Source organism: Procambarus clarkii, chromosome 47 (assembly GCF_040958095.1).
Source record: "Procambarus clarkii isolate CNS0578487 chromosome 47, FALCON_Pclarkii_2.0, whole genome shotgun sequence".
NCBI classification, from domain to species: domain Eukaryota; kingdom Metazoa; phylum Arthropoda; class Malacostraca; order Decapoda; family Cambaridae; genus Procambarus; species Procambarus clarkii.
The window spans coordinates 24805215-24824427 of record NC_091196.1 but is presented as its reverse complement, the minus strand read 5'-3'; the positions used below and the strand labels follow the sequence as shown (position 1 = coordinate 24824427).

General features: G+C 42.7%; 1 protein-coding gene across 1 annotated transcript; it reads right to left on the bottom strand.

Moving 5' to 3' along the window:
- Window positions 1-956: 956 nt before the first annotated feature.
- On the bottom strand, window positions 957-14426 carry LOC123762983 (uncharacterized transporter HI_0519). The gene is given in 25 exon segments (XM_069302327.1): window positions 957-1502; window positions 1544-2024; window positions 2153-2333; window positions 2579-2649; window positions 2652-2736; window positions 4056-4234; window positions 5522-5666; window positions 5668-5691; window positions 5693-5776; window positions 6354-6432; window positions 6434-6513; window positions 6894-6965; window positions 6967-7011; window positions 7014-7063; window positions 7066-7102; window positions 8229-8260; window positions 8263-8400; window positions 8775-8799; window positions 9260-9307; window positions 9309-9344; window positions 12343-12369; window positions 12371-12444; window positions 13433-13478; window positions 13606-13812; window positions 14204-14426. Coding segments are annotated over 24 exon segments (1959 nt in total). The 5' UTR covers window positions 14357-14426; the 3' UTR covers window positions 957-1502; window positions 1544-1983.
- Window positions 14427-19213: the final 4787 nt, after the last annotated feature.

The following is a 19213-nucleotide window of genomic DNA, read 5'->3' as shown; positions in this document are numbered from 1 at the left end:
TGTTAATTTACAAATGAATATGAAACACATCATCTACAGTTCTTACTTATGGAAACTTGCATAGATAACTCCGGGGATTAGTGTGAAATTATATCAGGTTTATGTTTGTGAAGATTTATTGACAGGAAATAAGGGAGTGAAGGAGACTGTAATGTGATTTATAGTTATTTTAATGTGTATGTGAATCTAAAGGTCTGAAATGGTTTATTAGTTTGCCCAAGTTAATTATAAGACTCCATAATTAAGAGACCATGTAATAATTGAGAGAGTTGAGACCATAAGACAGCCTAGGTTTTTGTCTGGGTTGCTCCAGGAATAGTGCACTAGTAATAAAATGTATCGCAAATTTATCACGTTAAATCTAATTTCAAATATTAACTTTTATTTAGTAAGCACATGTAACAATGTAGCAAGTCATTCATTACTCATCAGTACTTTCTTGCGAAACATTTTATTACCATTGCCAGATACGATGGTATCTTGCTGATAAGACAATGTACAGTCATGGACGATAAACATACATAACACTCCACATTTTGGACAATAGAAAATATGGAGGAAAAAAATTAGAAAAAACAATAACAACGACCAAGGCCTAACTTAACATATTCAAAGCCTAATACAGTTTCGCCTGATTTGTAAAATACTGATCCGGCCGCCTGTTGTGAGCTGCCACGTTTAAAGTGTAGCAAGAATTATGAGAGGAAGAGCACATACTGCACTATATTAAGGTAGCTGGGACTAATACACTAACTACCCAACACAACACAAAGCTTCCATAGTTTTTGTACAGCAACACGAACATTTTGTACACTATTGCCGGCCGGATGGTCGGGTGAGAGAGAGCAGGAGCTGCACACGTCAAGGAGGCGGCAAGGGTAAACAATATCACTCCAATACATTACTGTACATAAATGTATATATTATTATTTACTACTAGGATGATCAGTAAGACGTTCTTTACTATGGAGATTTAATGAGGTTATAAAATTATAAATTATTAAGACAACAGTTCTATCTACAGCAACATTCGCATGACAAAATGTTGAACAAGGAATATATTTATATATGAAACACCACTGACCTACCAACACCACCACTGACCTACCAACACCACCACTGACCTGCCAACACCACCACTGACCTACCAACACCACCACTGACCTGCCAACACCACCACTGACCTACCAACACCACCACTGACCTGCCTACACCACCACTGACCTGCCTACACCACCACTGACCTGCCAACACCACACTGACCTGCCAACACCACCACCGACCTACCAACACCACCACCGACCTACCAACACCACCACTGACCTGCCAACACCACCACTGACCTGCCAACACCACACTGACCTACCAACACCACCACTGACCTGCCAACACCACCATTGACCTACCAACACCACCACTGACCTGCCTACACCACCACTGACCTGCCTACACCACCACTGACCTGCCAACACCACCACTGACCTGCCAACACCACCACCGACCTACCAACACCACCACTGACCTGCCAAACACACAGCCCGACCTGCCAACACCACCACTGACCTGCCAACACCACCACTGACCTGCCAACACCACCACTGACCTACCAACACCACCACCGACCCGCCAACACCACCACCGACCTGCCAACACCACCACCGACCTACTAACACCACCACTGACCTACCAACACCACCACCGGACCTGCCAACACCATAACACCAGCTGGCTATCAGTGACCAGTTCCGAGGATACTCAACACAGTCCAATAACCGGCCCGGGTTCAACACATGGACTACGACCCAAAAACCTTATCACAGGCAACAACCCGCCTTGGACAACCTCTTCTGGGAACATGGGCCCTCAGGCACACTAGTAATTTACTATGTAAAATTATAATATGTATTTACAAACTGAATCGTAATTGTGATTGTTGGAGAGTTGATGACTTGTGGAGGAGAGGCTCGAGGGTTATCTTGTGTGTCAGAGACGTCTGTCGGACGCGGAGTCATTCAGCAACATACCTTAGGACGAGAAAACATTCTCAACACACTTTCTCAAGCATGACAAATTTTGCGAGGCAGTTCAAAATAGTTGGTGAATATTTGTTCAAGAAGTTTTATCATTACCAGTGGTTTGGTGGGGCACCTACCAGCCATGCAAGCTGTGAGGAAGCATGCACAGCTGCCTGCAATCATGGCCCTCATTGCCACCCTGGCCAGGTCTTTCTTGCGGGTGGGCGCCATGGCACCGAACCCTCCAAGGCAGATGCCAATAGAGCTGAGGTTACTGAAGCCACAGAGAGCGTAGGTGGCGATCACGATGGAGCGGTCCTGTCGCAAGTAAAGAGGTTTAACATTCCAGCTACTCCGAACAAAAACTTCCAAGTAGCACAGGCTATGGTTGAGCCCGTAGTGGACTTTGGACGTAGACTACTCACCATACACCACACCCACCTAGTTAAATACACCTCCACCTAACTGTCACCTAGACAATCTGATCTGTCTAAAATTCACAATGTCATCCAAGCAAGCAGTGCCTGCAAGCTTTGTGTCTTATCATTATATCTTTAACTCACAGATAAAATTCCTTGATCCATCATCTCGGAGAGCTTGGCGTAGGCCACGAATTCGTTGATGAAAGTTTGAGGCCGATGAGTTGGCCGACCTCGTCACACTCGGCCCACGCCACCCCCATCACCCACGCCAGCGGCATGAACACCCACCCGAAAATTATCTGAAAAAATCACGATAAAAAACAAATCACATCCCGAAAGTTATGTATAGCACAAAGATCAATGGTCAGGGCCAGGGATTGTTTACATTTATATAAAGAAGTGTTATATGCTTCAAAGTTTATATACATGGCAAGGCCATTATTGTTATAAACATTCGCGTAGTGCTTCGGGCACTCTTAAAACTACTGTAATAAGTGTAAATAAGGCTGGAAAACAAACAGGCTTCGTAAGTGGTTGTGTAAATGGTTGATGACTCCTGGTCCTGCCCAGCCTGCAACCCGTCTCAGGCCAGGCTCGTTAAACCGGCGGCCGTCCACACACATTCATCAATTATAACACTGAGTATTAAAATTGGTTTGTTTCCTCATACATAAGTTAATATTATTTTATAATAAATTTATATATAGAAGTTAGACGTAACTTAGATTATGTAGGTATTAGGTTCTCTTGGCGATTATTTGTATTTGAAGTACGTGTTTGAAGCATTTACAGAGTTGCGATTCGAACAGAGGTCATCGGCAAAGCACTGATCGGTAAATATTCGAATGTCGTCAGTTATGAGCAGCCCGTCCTTCAAACAAAAAGACCCCAAAAGAGATTCCGTGCACACTCCAAAATCCTTGTTATGAGTGTAAAACGGTTTTTACACACGACTCACAACTGATTACGTTCGAACACTTCCGGAACAAGTGCTTCACTGACGAATTTTGTTTGAACCACAACGCTGTAACTGCTTCACCCACGTATTAAATACAAATAATCGGCAACAGAACCTAAACACCTAACCTAACCTATGCCTATATATGCACAATATGCTAATATATTATAGGATTCATTTATATTTGAGAAAATTCCCGTTTTGAGTGAACAGCCAAGTTAAAAATTGATGAATGCGTCTGTGGGGTCGACCGCTGGAAGTAATGGACTTGAGTCGAGGACGGGTTAGAGTAGTAGGTAACCGTTTTGTTATTCATAAACAGCGGGAAGTGGCCGCTTAATTGGCCTGTGTTGTTGAGGACGGACTGCTCTGCTCTCCTTACTCAAGACTCCACACCACCAACCACATAACAAATGGGGCGCATGAAACAAAATTTGATTATGGAAATTAATAAGATTTTATTTTATTTATGTGATTATGAAATTATATATTTGTGTCAATAAACCCTTGACTACTCACCTGCACACAGTTCCATGCCTACCCAGTACCCATCCCCAGAGAGTAGAGTGCCATCCAGTACCCACACCCAGAGAGGTCAGTAGCCCCCAGTAACCCCCCACCCAGTAACCCCTCGAGAGTTGAGCACCCCGCAGTACTCACCTCCATAGAGCAAGTTCGTCTGCAGCGCCAGCCAGAGTACAGACCCCAGTTGAGGAGTTGGTTGGATGAGCTCGATGGCCGTGCAATAAAGGCGATGAGGTTGGCTGCGATGTTGGCCACGATGGGGATGGCGTTGGTCACACCCACCATGGCGGCGTGTAGAACATTGGCTTCTCCTCTACAAGTGGAATTTAACCAACAATGAAATGTGTTCAACAAATATCTATATGGGACAAGGAACATAATTAGTAGATTAACAGTCGTTATGACAGGAATACGACGTGAGTGTTTAACGCTATAATCGACTTGAAAGTTATTTGTTTTAACCAATCAGAAGCGGAGATGGCGATGACGTCATACCAGGCAGCCCAACGCAGGCAGTCGAAATATAAAAGGGTCGGACGGACGCTGGGAGCTGGAGCAACAGGAGGCTTAGATTCCTCCTATGAGACTAATTTCCCCAAGTGTGACTCTAAGCAGGAACCGCTGGGGTTGGGTCGACCGGCTAGAGCACGTCGTAGAGTCTGCCTTGGCTCTAGTGGGGGAGTAAAGGACTGCAGACTTGAGTAAACTGGTGTGTGTTCAGTGGAGCAGAGGGCGACACTTGTCCATATTTGGGTGCCAGCGTCAACGCGACGGTCATAGTGGGAGGAACAAGCTCTGGCACTGATGTACGGGAAACTACACCAAGGTGGATGAACAGATTAACCCTTAAACTGCGCAACACATCAATAGCTTGTGGTGAGTAACTGTCATGGAATTGCGCACCACAGCTATTCGTGTGTTGGAGTACCACACAAGATTTTTAATGAGTTTGTGGAATTCTTGTGAGGTGCGCTGCTACGGAAATTTTGTAACTGGTGAACAGAGAGGAGGAGGATAAATACTGATCATTAACGGGCACATAACAACGAAAATCACTGTCAACACTAAAGTTATTGTGTGTTGTGGTGGTGGTGTTACGATGAGCGGTGAGCCCCACGGACACACCTGGCCAGTTTACCCCCATAACAAGTCATGCCTTAATATTACTGCCCTCGTATATTGTAAGACACACTTGGCCCCCTCCCTCCTTCCCTTATACCCCCTTCTCCCACTAGTAGTCTTACATAATGATATTCCTTACAAAAAAATTAATCAAATGTATATAAATAATATATGACTTCAGTCACCACATAACACATTTTCTGTATTCAGACCCTGACTGATAGTGGGAGCCTTAAATGTGCGAAAGACTTTATATAAATACTGGCGGGTGAAAACGATGGGGAGGAGGGAAGGGCACGTGGACACGGACGGTCGTGATGCTCACAGCAACCATGGCTCTGCCATCTTTAACATTCTTCCTATATTGTCTTCACGTTCTGAAATAAATGACCTGGTTTTGAACCATCTCCTGAAGTTGGCAACCTCTTGGGCAACTATATAATACTATAAAAAATGTTAAAAACAGTAAAGTCCTACCCCTCCCGCTAGATGAATATCTCCAGCACCAGTTCTGGACTGTTTGGTCTCCGGGTAGAAGAGTTTGGCGAAGGCGAGGGCTGCCGGGGCGCTCATGACGGAGGCGGAGATGAGGTGGAGGGGGTCGACGCCGAAGGAGATGTAAGCACGCGAGGACAGAGCCGGCGATGGTGGGCGAAGCCTCCTGTCATGACGGCGTGGAGCTCCGACTTGGTCATTAGCGGCATAAACGGCTTGATCATGAGCGGAGCTTCAGTCTAGTGTACACCGTACCAAGGACAACACGTTACTCAACACTTGGCCCACATACACTCACGTCGTATAAAACTCCTCGCCTTATGGCAGACAATATTTAAGAATTTTGTATAATTTAAGATAAAACTACACAGTGCATCTCGTATAAGATTATTTCTAAACCAGGTTCAACCCGGATACAGAAGAAATGCAATAGCATTATGGAAGTACTGAAGGCAAGTTCATTGTATATTCTATATTAAATTTGCATTAGTGTTTCTTGAAGCGACAGTAGAAACAGGAAGGATACGGGTGGGGGGGGAGGTATATGCACGAGAGGTGCACTCTACTTCTGGAGTATATTGCACTAAGCAACTCAAGTTTGTGTGTAGGTTGGCGACTAGTCTTCCGTGTGACAGAAAAACTGGCGAGGTTGACACGACCTAAACCTAATACTTACACGTGCTCACTGCACGTCACTGCACACAGTGTTTCGTTTTCTCTTATTTCTAATCTCTCTTGGAATTAATGTGATGTTGGAGCTCAGAAATCGGTTGTCGCCTCAACAATCCTGGCAGAAAAGCATTGCTTGGAGCTTACCTGACCAAGGAAGATGTTTCCTGCAGCGTTGACGCTCTCACAGGCGGTGGTGCCGACGGTGACCTGCAGGAGCCAGCCAGCTCCGCACCACCCACTGCATCACTCCCAGGTAGTACCGGATCTGCACGAAGAAGCTGAAGTACACCGTCACTGGCAGCACCTGAACAATCGCCCCACCAAAGAAAATTTCGTGTTAATTAAGAAGTCATATTTACCTTTAAGACAGAATATATATTTTTGTTTCCTATTAGTTTGCATAGTTTCCATTCACCTGGACCCTGAAAAATACTTTGCATTAGTTTATTTTGTATTGTATTAATTAAAGTAAGGGACAGTTTTAGTGATAATAAAATATTAGATAAACGTAATGTTTAATTTGTTTTGTATCAATATTTCTAACATAATGTTTACCAGCTACACGTTATCAGTGGGAAATTACAGTCAAGCAACCAACAATAAGCAAAAGTTTAGGTATATTAAATTTGCTATGCCAATTTCCCCAAGAAGCAAGTTTAACCCAACTCATGTTATTCCATTTACCGAGAATGCAAAGATATTCATGCCGGCGGGCGCGGGCGCGGCCAGGTCGCCGAAGACAAACTCAGAGCCAGCAATTGGTGGTGGCCAGGAAGGCGGAGACCTTGTCGGCGACGCACTGGCAAGATGGCCTCGACCCAGCGGCCACCTCAGGATCAACAACCCCAGCAAGACTGTAGTGCCATACCCCACACCACGTGACGCCACCTCACCTGTACATCACCAATAAAAGTCTGGCTTTGAAAGGCTATCACGGCTCCTACGATAATCCATTACTGCAGCAATGTCAACGAACATCAAATTTACCCCTTCTGACAAAATTGACTCCGAGGATAGCCTCAATCTCTGCGAAACTTCACATGCATCATAAGTCATCAAATGTTGATATAAGTTTGAGGAATTCGTAGCAACACCATAGAGACCTCGGGAGGGTGCCAGGACCAATCATGCTCCCAACCATATTACTAGAAATTATAGTATTCAGCCAATCAGAAATAACTTTGATTCTTGCTCCTGGAAATGAAAACATAAAATTTCATGTATTTTTCAGTCTATTTTTGTATAAACAATTATTTTCATTAAGGATTTCTTCCTCTTCTCGCGAACTGTTTTAATTTTAACTACAATATGTGTGTTGACCAGACCACACACTAGAAGGTGAAGGGACGACGACGTTTCGGTCCGTCCTGGACCATTCTCAAGTCAACATACTTTAGCCACGTTATTGTGACTCATCACCTGCATACAATATGTGTGTCTCTGTACTCGCCTAATTATGTTTGCTTCGCATCTTGCTCCCGCCTTTCAATTGTCAATAAACTGGTGTACAGATCCTAAGCCTTATTGGGCTCTATCATATCTATCATATTTGAAAACTGTGTATTGAGTCAGCCTCCACCACATCACTGCCTAATGTATTCCATTTGTTGACTACCCTGGACACTGAAAACATTCTTTCTAACATCTCTGTGGCCTCATTTGGGTACTCAGTTTCCACAAGTGTTCATGTTCTTCCCATGCTAAATAGTTAGTCTTTGTCCACTCTCCAATTCCTCTGAGAATTTTGTAGGTGTGATCATGTCTCCCCTAACTCTTCTATCTTAAAGGGACGTGAGGTTTTAGTTTCCCGTAGCCTTTCTTCGTTATTCATACCTTTCAGTTCAGTCTGTTGGCATACCTGTGATTCTTCTCTAACTTTGTCTTGTGTTTAACTAGGTTTGGACTCCAGGCTGGAGCTACATACTCTGTACATTGTGTTTGTCTACAGCCTGAATACTTGTTTGTTTGACTACCTGCGTGTCTGCAGTCTGTCAGTCAGCTTGAATGTCTATCTCCCACCTTGCCTGGAGCTTTGGAGAAGACGAAGCCGAGAGCAGCAGCACTATGAGGCCGAGGGCCGACTGGAGTCGCTGGGAGTCGTCTAAAGTGTCCAACACCAGGAAGGTTATCACTCCGCCGCCAGCGCCAGGTACACCACAATCCGCACCCACCTGCACCAACACCAGTATTACTTAACTCAAGTAGGCCTTCCATCCCAACACCAGGAGTGTGGTGTTGGGGATGGTCATGCCAGTAGGTCAACACCAGGAGTGTGGTGTTGGGGATGGTCATGCCAGTAGGTCACCACCAGGAGTGTGGTGTTAGGGTGTAGGCTATCACAATGCCCTTCTTGAGGCAACGTATCACAGAGCTCTTAAGGTACCAGCAAAAATCAGTAACATCAGTACCAGCAAAATGTATGTCCCAAAACAAATTACTAAAACATAATAATTACAATTGTTAGGAACAATAAAGTACTGACCTGGATATGTCTGTATGGAATATTATTTTGTGTACTTCTAGAGTGAACCTATCACATAACACTAATTCTATTTTACATTTTACTTGCGTTATAGTAATCCGTAGAGTGCTGAAAATGTACAGTTTTGGTGTCATTTGCAAGTTAGTATAGTGTACTGAGACTCTGGAGCGAGTATGAGTGCCTTAGTGGTGCCATAGCACAGTTGAAGACAAAATGTCAAACTAGCCTTACCGGTGGGCCAGGCTTTGTCACTAGGCTTTATGGATAGGCTGAGCACCTCTTATAGACTGGACGACCGTAGTAGGTTAAGAACCTGGCGGAGAAGATATGCATCGATTGTTGTTCGTGTAAATTGTAATTATCAGTTATTGCCAGAATAGATCGTAAATTAACCAATACAATTGGAGTTTGAACATTAAGGCAATAATATTATTGTGGGAATATTGTAAACATGGGCAACTGTCGGTGCAGAATGTGACTCTTCTTGAAGACTGAATCATATTTTCACTTTAAAGATTAGTTATGTATGCAAGGTATTTATGAGGGAGGTGAGGAAGGGTCCACTCACCAGGAAGTAGGTCATGCCAATGGCCACACAGTAGGTGATGATGATGAGGCAGCCCGTCTGCCTCACACCAGTAGTTACCATCTCTCTGGAACACATGTGGCCCTCTACTTACTTATGCCTCATATACACCAGCACTTGACCTATACAGGGCGCTAAATGTCCCTCTCAAACATATTTACATGGTCACACTTGGACTATGAAACTGTTACCGTACTTATGAACTCGTAGATGTAGTAGGTATTTTAGCTATAAATGCAACATTAAAATTAATTATATTGGTGATTTGTCTGGTAGGGATATAAGCTGAGTAACAACCATCCCCAATTACTATAACAAATTCATATTTTATAAAATCTTGTTATACAATATAAAACTGTTTTTAATGTTAATTTGATTACGTAAGGATTGTCCAAAATAAGTTATAGTTAGATAGCTATACCTTAACTATTAAATTAATATAAATAACTGCTGGAAATAAGAAAAACAATGATGTCTTAAAGCCATCTGAAGGAGGCTTTAGTAAATTTTCGATTTTTTGTTTTTATTTTTATTGTCATTTCAAAGCTAAATTTTGAATTTTGATTTAAAGAAAACGGTTAACTCTTTAATTATTTTATTTTGATTTTATAGTTGCAAGGAAATCTTGCAATAATAGTGAGTTGCCAACTAGTACATTGTCTTGTATATTTATTGTATGATAAAAAAACTTAATTAGAAAATATTTACAAGTTATATGATTAAAATTATTTCGAGGATTGATAATCTTGAAATTTTGGCGGAAAAAATTCAAATTTCAAATACCATAATTTTGTTTTTCTTCTTCGAACCTTTAATTTTCATCAATTTTGACGAAATTTTCCCACAATAGCCTTTAAAATATTATTATTTTATATACAAGTTTTTAGAGATAGAATTTGGGGTAAAACATGCTTCACGATTTTTTAAATCGTAAATTCATGAACCCAAAATTCACGTTTTATAAATCAGCGTTTTCCTCTAACAATCCTGTAGAACTGTATGTTGTTCCTTACGATACCATAACAATGACTCCTTATGATACCATAACAATGACTCCTTACGATACCATAACAATGACTCCTTATGATACCATAACAATGACTCCTTACGATACCATAACAATGACTCCTTACGATACCATAACAATGACTCCTTATGATACCATAACAATGACTCCTTACGATACCATAACAATGACTCCTTACGATACCATAACAATGACTCCTTACGATACCATAACAATGACTCCTTATGATACCATAACAATGACTCCTTACGATACCATAACAATGACTCCTTATGATACCATAACAATGACTCCTTACGATACCATAACAATGACTCCTTACGATACCATAACAATGACTCCTTATGATACCATAACAATGACTCCTTACGATACCATAAACAATGACTCCTTACGATACCATAACAATGACTCCTTATGATACCATAACAATGACTCCTTACGATACCATAACAATGACTCCTTATGATACCATAACAATGACTCCTTACGATACCATAACAATGACTCCTAACGATACCATAACAATGACTCCTAACGATACCATGACAATGACTCCTAACGATACCATAACAATGACTACTAACGATACCATAACAATGACTACTAACGATACCATAACAATGACTACTAACGATACCATAACAATGACTCCTAACGATACCATAACAATGACTACTAACCATACCATAACAATGACTCCTTACGAAACCATAACAATGACTCCTAACGATACCATAACAATGACTACTAACGATACCATAACAATGACTACTACGATACCATAACAATGACTACTAACCATACCATAACAATGACTCCTAACGATAACCATAACAATGACTACTAACCATACCATAACAATGACTACTAACGATACCATGACAATGACTCCTAACGATACCATAACAATGACTACTAACGATACCATAACAATGACTCCTACGAAACCATAACAATGGACTACTAACCATACCATAACAATGACTCCTAACGAAACCATAACAATGACTCCTAACGAAACCATAACAATGACTACTAACGATACCATAACAATGACTACTAACCATACCATAACAATGACTCCTAACGATACCATAACAATGACTACTAACGATACCATAACAATGACTCCTAACGAAACCATAACAATGACTACTAACCATACCATAACAATGACTCCTTACCATACCATAACAATGACTACTAACCATACCATAACAATGACTCCTAACCCCGAAACCATAACAATGACTCCTAACGAAACCATAACAATGACTACTAACGATACCATAACAATGACTACTAACCATACCATAACAATGACTCCTAACGATACCATAACAATGACTCCTAACGATACCATAACAATGACTCCTAACGATATCATAACAATGACTCCTAACGATACCATAACAATGACTCCTAACGATACCATAACAATGACTCCTAACGATACCATAACAATGACTCCTAACGATATCATAACAATGACTCCTAACGATACCATAACAATGACTCCTAACGATACCATAACAATGACTCCTAACGATACCATAACATGACTCCTAACGATATCATAACAATGACTCCTAACGATACCACAACAATGACTGCAGTAACATCTATAACTAAGCATTTTAACCTGTTTGTAAATAAAAAAAATGAAAGTTTATTATTATTTTTTAACTTTAGGCTTTAGTATCCGGCTCCTATTTAAGGACTAAATGTTAAAGAAATATTAATCTGAATACGTCGTTCAAACGTAAAGCTGTCTTTCTTATATATTAAACAGAATTTCCTTAAAATACCTCGAAAAACAGTTTATAGAGAGAGTGTTAGAGTGAAGCCTAGCGCTGAGTATTATCAATTCATCACTTGATACCAATGCTAAAACATTGCCTCCCAAGAACAAGCAATTATAGACACAAGAGTTACCTACCAAAAATACCTGACTAGCTAATCTAATCTCTGGGGTCCCAACAACATGTATATCAGGTAAATGATATATATATATCGTAGTGAACATTACCTCCACATCGGACTTGATAGCAAGGACGGCGTAGGAAGTATGCAAGGAAGCCGGCTCCCAGGGCCACGGACACGGCTTGTTCTCCACCACATCTTAGTGTCCATGCCCCTGAAAACATGGGAGTACATGGGTGCTGGCTTTGTCACATGGGTGCTGGCTTTGTCACATGGGTGGTGGCTTTGTCACATGGGTGGTGGCTTTGTCACATGGGTAGTGGGCTGTCACGTGGGTGGTGGCTTTGTCACGTGGGTGGTGGCTTTGTCACGTGGGTGCTGCTTTGTCCCATGGTGGTGGCTTTGTCACGTGGGTGGTGCTTTGTCACGTGGGTGCTGGCTTTGTCACGTGGGTGGTGGCTTTGTCACGTGGGTGGCTGGCTTTGTCACGTGGGTGCTGGCTTTGTCACGTGGGTGGTGGCTTTGTCACGTGGGTGCTGGCTTTGTCACGTGGGTGGTGGCTTTGTCACGCGGGTGGTGGCTTTGTCACGTGGGTGGTGGCTTTGTCACGCGGGTGGTGGCTTTGTCACGTGGGTGGTGGCTTTGTCACGTGGGTGGTGGCTTTGTCACGCGGGTGGTGGCTTTGTCACATGGGTGGTGACAAAGCCAGCCTTGTAACATGGGTGGTGACTGTAACAGTCCTCCGGTTTACTCGGTAAGGTTAAGAGAGGAAACTTTCAAGTAACATTTTTCATGACGTTTTGAAACTTTAGGAGAACTTCCTGCCCTCCTAACCAACCAGAGGACCATTAATTTACTGTTCTGGAAAAAATCCCAAATTAATTATCATTTTTTTTCATTTTCAAATTACGTCCATTTTCGGCCATACGGGTAAACAACCCAATTCAGACGTAATTTAAGAGGACAGATTGCACAGTTCAGCCCGCCAGCTTGTTCATAGTAGAGGAAGACTATTGAACAGTCATCGTCTGGTGTGAACACCCTGGCGGGCTGACCTTACCACAGTGGTGAAATATGTGACCTTATCCAGCAGTTGGTGCACGGCGACAGTTCATCTCTACTGAATTAATCTATTGATAATTTTTATAAATATAAATATTTATTGTCAAATATTGTTAAGCCTGAAGAAAACATTGTATTACCTATAACAAAGAAGTCACCGATAACAAAGCAGTCACCTATAAGGACCTGTAACAAAGCAGTCACCTATAAGGACCTGTAACAAAGCAGTCACTTATAAGGACTTGCGCCACCGTCATAGTAACAACACCAGGATAAAGAGGTGGCAGTCATCGAGTAAGTGCGCCTCGGTTACCTGTAAGACCATGTCAGCCTTGGCCTTGATGTGGGCGTAGTTGGGGAGGAGTGTGAGCAGCCCGTAGTCGTCATCGTCGTCCTCCTCCTCCTCGTCGTCGTCCTCGTGGTCGTGGTGGTGGTCGTGGGCGGCACCAGCTCCTGCGGTGGACCTGGCCACGGTGAGGTTGGTGGTAGTTGTGGTTGCTCTTGTGGTAGTGTCCCGCTCCTGTTGATGGTAAGTCATCACAACCTTCGCTCATCACATCCTCTTAGTACAACACTAAGTCATCAAACAATAATAATAATAACAAACAGTTACGTTAACAAAGAGGCGTGAGATCACTTAATAAAGACGTGTGAGATCAGTTAATAGACACTAATGTTCTGTTAACAAAGATACGTGTGATCAGTAAACAAAGTCATATGTGATCAGTTAACAATAATATGTGATCAGTTAACAGACACATGTGATGTATAACACTCTACACTCTACACTCTGCTCTATACCATACACTGTCAACATGGTTTGCAAATACTAGGAAGAAGGTTAAGATATATCCAGGTACCAGAGGACAGCCTAACAATGTGGGGCCAGGTAGAGAGAGAGAGAGACTCACCTGAGTCAAGACTTGCATAGCTATTGTCTGGAGGGGTTCCTGCCCCTCCACCTCCTCGGCCTGGAAGACGTTGTTCACCTCCCCGGCTCTAAACTGGCCCTCGTCGAGGTGGCTTGGGGAGCCAGGTGGTGTTCTATGGTTGAGGTGAACCATGGTGTCAGTAGTCCTTCATGTGTCTCCGTCATACAACTGTCACCCATTCTCTTAACTGCCCTTAAAAGATAATTCCTAAGGACAGATAAGATTACTTGCTATCTACTTGATAAAAAAATATTACACAAAAAATTATTGTACTCTGATTTATCAATGGATATATTAAGAGAGATAAGATTGGCTTGAGCAGCTAAAACCAGCGGGCGGCGGCTCTATTATGTACAATCAAGCAACAGAATAATCAATAGGCTTCGGGCAAACACAGAAACATCTTTTATCTCTCCAACGACGAAATAACACTACACTGGGATACCCATTTGACATATGAGCCCTCCCGCGGGGTCTGAGATGTGCTGGTCTCCAGCAGTGCCGCGTACACCTGTACAACTGTAGACCTACACTGCTGTACACTTACTGCTGCCACACCGACACTGCCAAGTGCTTTATGCCAAGTGTTCATTGTATCAGCAGCTTCAGCTAACTTGTACCCATTTTCCCTCTGGCTAGGGGCGTGGCTTGTACCCATTTCCCCTCTGGCTAGGGGCGTGGCTTGTACCACTTGCCCTCTGGCTAGGGGCGTGGCTTGTACCCACTTGCCCTCTGGCTAGGGGCGTGGCTTGTACCCACTTGCCCTCTGGCTAGGGGCGTGGCTTGTACCCACTTGCCCTCTGGCTAGGGGCGTGGCTTGTACCCACTTGCCCTCTGGCTAGGGACGTGGCTTGTACCCACTTGCCCTCTGGCTAGGGGCGTGGCTTGTACCCACTTGCCCTCTGGCTAGGGGCGTGGCTTGTACCCACTTGCCCTCTGGCTAGGGGCGTGGCTTGTACCCACTTGCCCTCTGGCTAGGGGCGTGGCTTGTACCCACTTGCCCTCTGGCTAGGGGCGTGGCTTGTACCCATTTCCCCTCTGGCTAGGGGCGTGGCTTGTACCCCATTTCCCCTCTTGCTAGGGGCGTGGCTTGTACCCACTTGCCCTCTGGCTAGGGGCGTGGCTTGTACCCACTTGCCCTCTGGCTAGGGGCGTGCTTGTACCCACTTGCCCTCTGGCTAGGGGCGTGGCTTGTACCCACTTGCCCTCTGGCTAGGGGCGTGGCTTGTACCCACTTGCCCTCTGGCTAGGGGCGTGGCTTGTACCCACTTGCCCTCTGGCTAGGGGCGTGGCTTGTACCCACTTGCCCTCTGGCTAGGGGCGTGGCTTGTACCCACTTGCCCTCTGGCTAGGGGCGTGGCTTGTACCCACTTGCCCTCTGGCTAGGGGCGTGGCTTGTACCCACTTGCCCTCTGGCTAGGGGCGTGGCTTGTACCCACTTGCCCTCTGGCTAGGGGCGTGGCTTGTACCCACTTGCCCTCTGGCTAGGGGCGTGGCTTGTACCCACTTGCCCTCTGGCTAGGGTTCTCAAGTTTGGGGCAGCGAGCACATAACAAAAGAGCAATACGACAAGTACCAATTAATTGTAAATTAATTATATATTTGTATTTATACTTAAAAAAAAATGGAGTTTTAAAAGAAGTACATAATTGTTATTTTGTATTTAAATTCAAAACACAATAAAATACTTTTACAGTACGTTTCATAAATCTATATTTATTTAAAATAAAAATATAATAAAAACGTGTTATTTACTTTACATTTTAAACATAAAAGGAAAACAAAACGAAGCCATATGAAGAATGTATGAAGCAACTATAACAGCCTCTTTCATCTAAGAATTATTCTTGTAAAGTTATCATACGATATTATAATGCAACTCAACAGTCAACTTTGTGTCATTGGAGAGCAAAGCCAGACAATCCAACCTCGTCCATTGTAGAAGGAAGGTGTGAGTTTATGTGCTTGAGTCGACTCAAGGATCCTTCCACAACTGCTCTACTTACTGGTAAGTTCACAACAATGTGCTACAATATGGACACGTTAGCACATATGAACACATGTCACTGACCATCATAAATTTATGTACATTGTTGATGGTCACTTTCTCGACATTTTGTTTACCCCACTTTTAGTGCTAATTATCTCTGTGTACATGTCTTTGAATGAAAGAAACTCTTATACGATTTCAGTTGTATCATCCAAGTGACTTGAGTTAAAAAAATATTGAAAGGTCGCCACTTATGAAGGAATGTGTCATGAGAGAGAGCTCTCCACCCTCACAACGTCACTGCCTCTCAAGATCTTGAACACTTTAACAAACTAACTGTTAATGGCTTTTATTGTTAACATTACCCATTTATTTATTACCACACAATTACAACAGTAAGTTTGACTTTACCCTCTGACTACCCGAACTATTACCTGATACCTGGTTGATGGGGTTCTGGGAGTTCGTCTACTCCCCAAGCCCGGCCCGAGGCCAGGCTCGACTTGTGAGAGTTTGGTCCACCAGGCTGTTGCTTGGAGCGGCCCGCAGGCCCACATACTCACCACAGCCCGGTTGGTCCGGCACTCCTTGGAGGAATAAATCTAGTTTCCTCTTGAAAATGTCCACGGTTGTTCCGGCAATATTTCTTATGCTTGCTGGGAGGACGTTCAACAACCGCGGACCTCTGATGTTTATACAGTGTTCTCTGATTGTGCCTATGGCACCTCTGCTCTTCATTGGTTCTATTCTACATTTTCTTCCATGTCGTTCACTCCAGTACGTTGTTATTTTACTGTGTAGATTTGGTACTTGGCCCTCCAGTATCTTCCAGGTGTATATTATTTGATATCTCTCTCGTCTTCTTTCTAGTGAGTACATTTGGAGGGCTTTGAGACGATCCCAATAATTTAGGTGCTTTATTGCGTCTATGCGTGCCGTATATGTTCTGTATTAAACTGTGTCGCATCCTAACACTTAGGAGGGCAGGAAATTAAACACAATTTTGCTAAAATATTAAATATTATATTTATATGTATTGCAAAATTATAATAAAATTTGATTTGTTAAGTTAGGTTCTTTTTATTAATGACTGTATATTTAGTATTTACATAATGACTTGATTAACTTATTTTGTTTCATTTGTATACAGTCATTAATTGATTTATTTGTTCATTCACATATAGACAGTATGTGGCATTTTTACATTCATCTGCAGTCATATAATCAAAACTATACAATAGACACACACACACACACACACGCTTGCCACTCTCCATGGCGTATAGTAGGTCACTGGAGATGGAAGACTTACTAGAAATATGAAAGACGGCTAATGCAGTCCCAGTATTCAAAAAAGGGTGACAGGCAAGATGCAATGACCTACAGGCCAGTGTCCTTAACATGTATACCATGCAAGGTTGTGGAGAAGATCGTGAGAAAAACCTAGTAACACATCTGGAGAGAAGGGACTTCGTGACACACCACCAACATGGGTTCAGGAATAGTAAATCTTGCCTCACAGGTGTAATAGAATTCTACGATCAGGTGACAAAGATTAAGCAAGAAAGAGAAGGTTGGGCAGACTGCATTTTCTTGGACTGTTGGAAACCTTTGACACAATACCCCATAAGAGGCTGGTGCATAAGTTGGAGAAACGGGCAAGAGTACCTGGTAGGGTGCTCCAGTGGATACGGGAGTACCTAAGCAATATGAAGCAGAGTCACTGTGAGGGGTGAGACCTCAGACTGGTGTGAAGTCACAAGTGGAGTCCCACAGGGTTCTGTACTCGGACATATCCTGTTTCTGATATACGTGAATGATCTTCCAGATGGTATAGACTGATTCCTCTCAATGTTTTCCGATGACGCTAAAATTATGAGAAGGATTAAGACATAGGAGGACAGCAAGAGGCTACAGGATGATCTGGATAGACTGAAGGAATGGTCCAGCAAATGACTACTAAAGTTTAACTCGAGTAAGTGTAAAGTGATGAAGATAGGCGGATGGATCAGGAGGCCTACCATAAGGTACCAGCTGGGAAAGGAAATCCTTCAGGAGTCAGGACGAGAAAAAGATCTGGGGGTTGATATCACACCAGACCTGTCCCCTGGAGCCCACGTCAAAAGGATAACATCAGCGGAGTATGCAAGGATGGCGAACTTTATAACTGCCTTCAGATATTTGTGTAAGGAATCATTCAGAACCTTTGTATTCCTCATATGTCAGGCCAATACTGGAATATGCGGCTCCAGCATGGCGTCTACATCAAGTCAAACACAAAACTAAGTTACAAAAGGTTCAGAGGTATGCCACCAGGCTAATCCCAGAGCTGAGGGGAATGAGCTATGAGGAAAAATTACTGGAACTGAACCTCACGAAACTGGAAGACAGAAGAGTTAGGGAAGACATGATTACTAGCTACAAAATTCTCAGAGGAATTGACAGGGTAGACAAAGATAAACTGTTTAACACGGGTGGTACGCGAACAAGGGGACATGGGTGGAAGCTGAGTACCCAAATGAGCCACAGGGATGTTAGAAAGAACTTTTTTCAGTGTCAGTGTAGTTAACAAATGGAATGTATTAGGCAGTGATGTGGTGGAGGCAAACTCCATGCACAGTTTCAAATGAAAATATGATAAGAGCCCAGTAGGCTCTATCTATCTATCTATCTATCTATCTATCTATCTATCTATCTATCTATCTATCTATCTATCTATCTATCTATTTATCTCTTCTCTCTCTCTCTCTCTCTCTCTCTCTCTCTCTCTCTCTCTCTCTCTCTCTCTCTCTCTCTCTCTCTCTCTCTCTCTCTCTCTCTCTCTCTCTCTCTCTCTCTATTATATATATATATATATATATATATATATATATATATATATATATATATATATATATATATATATGAATATATATATATATGAATATATATGAATATATATATATATATATATATATATATATATATATATATATATATATATATATATATATTATATA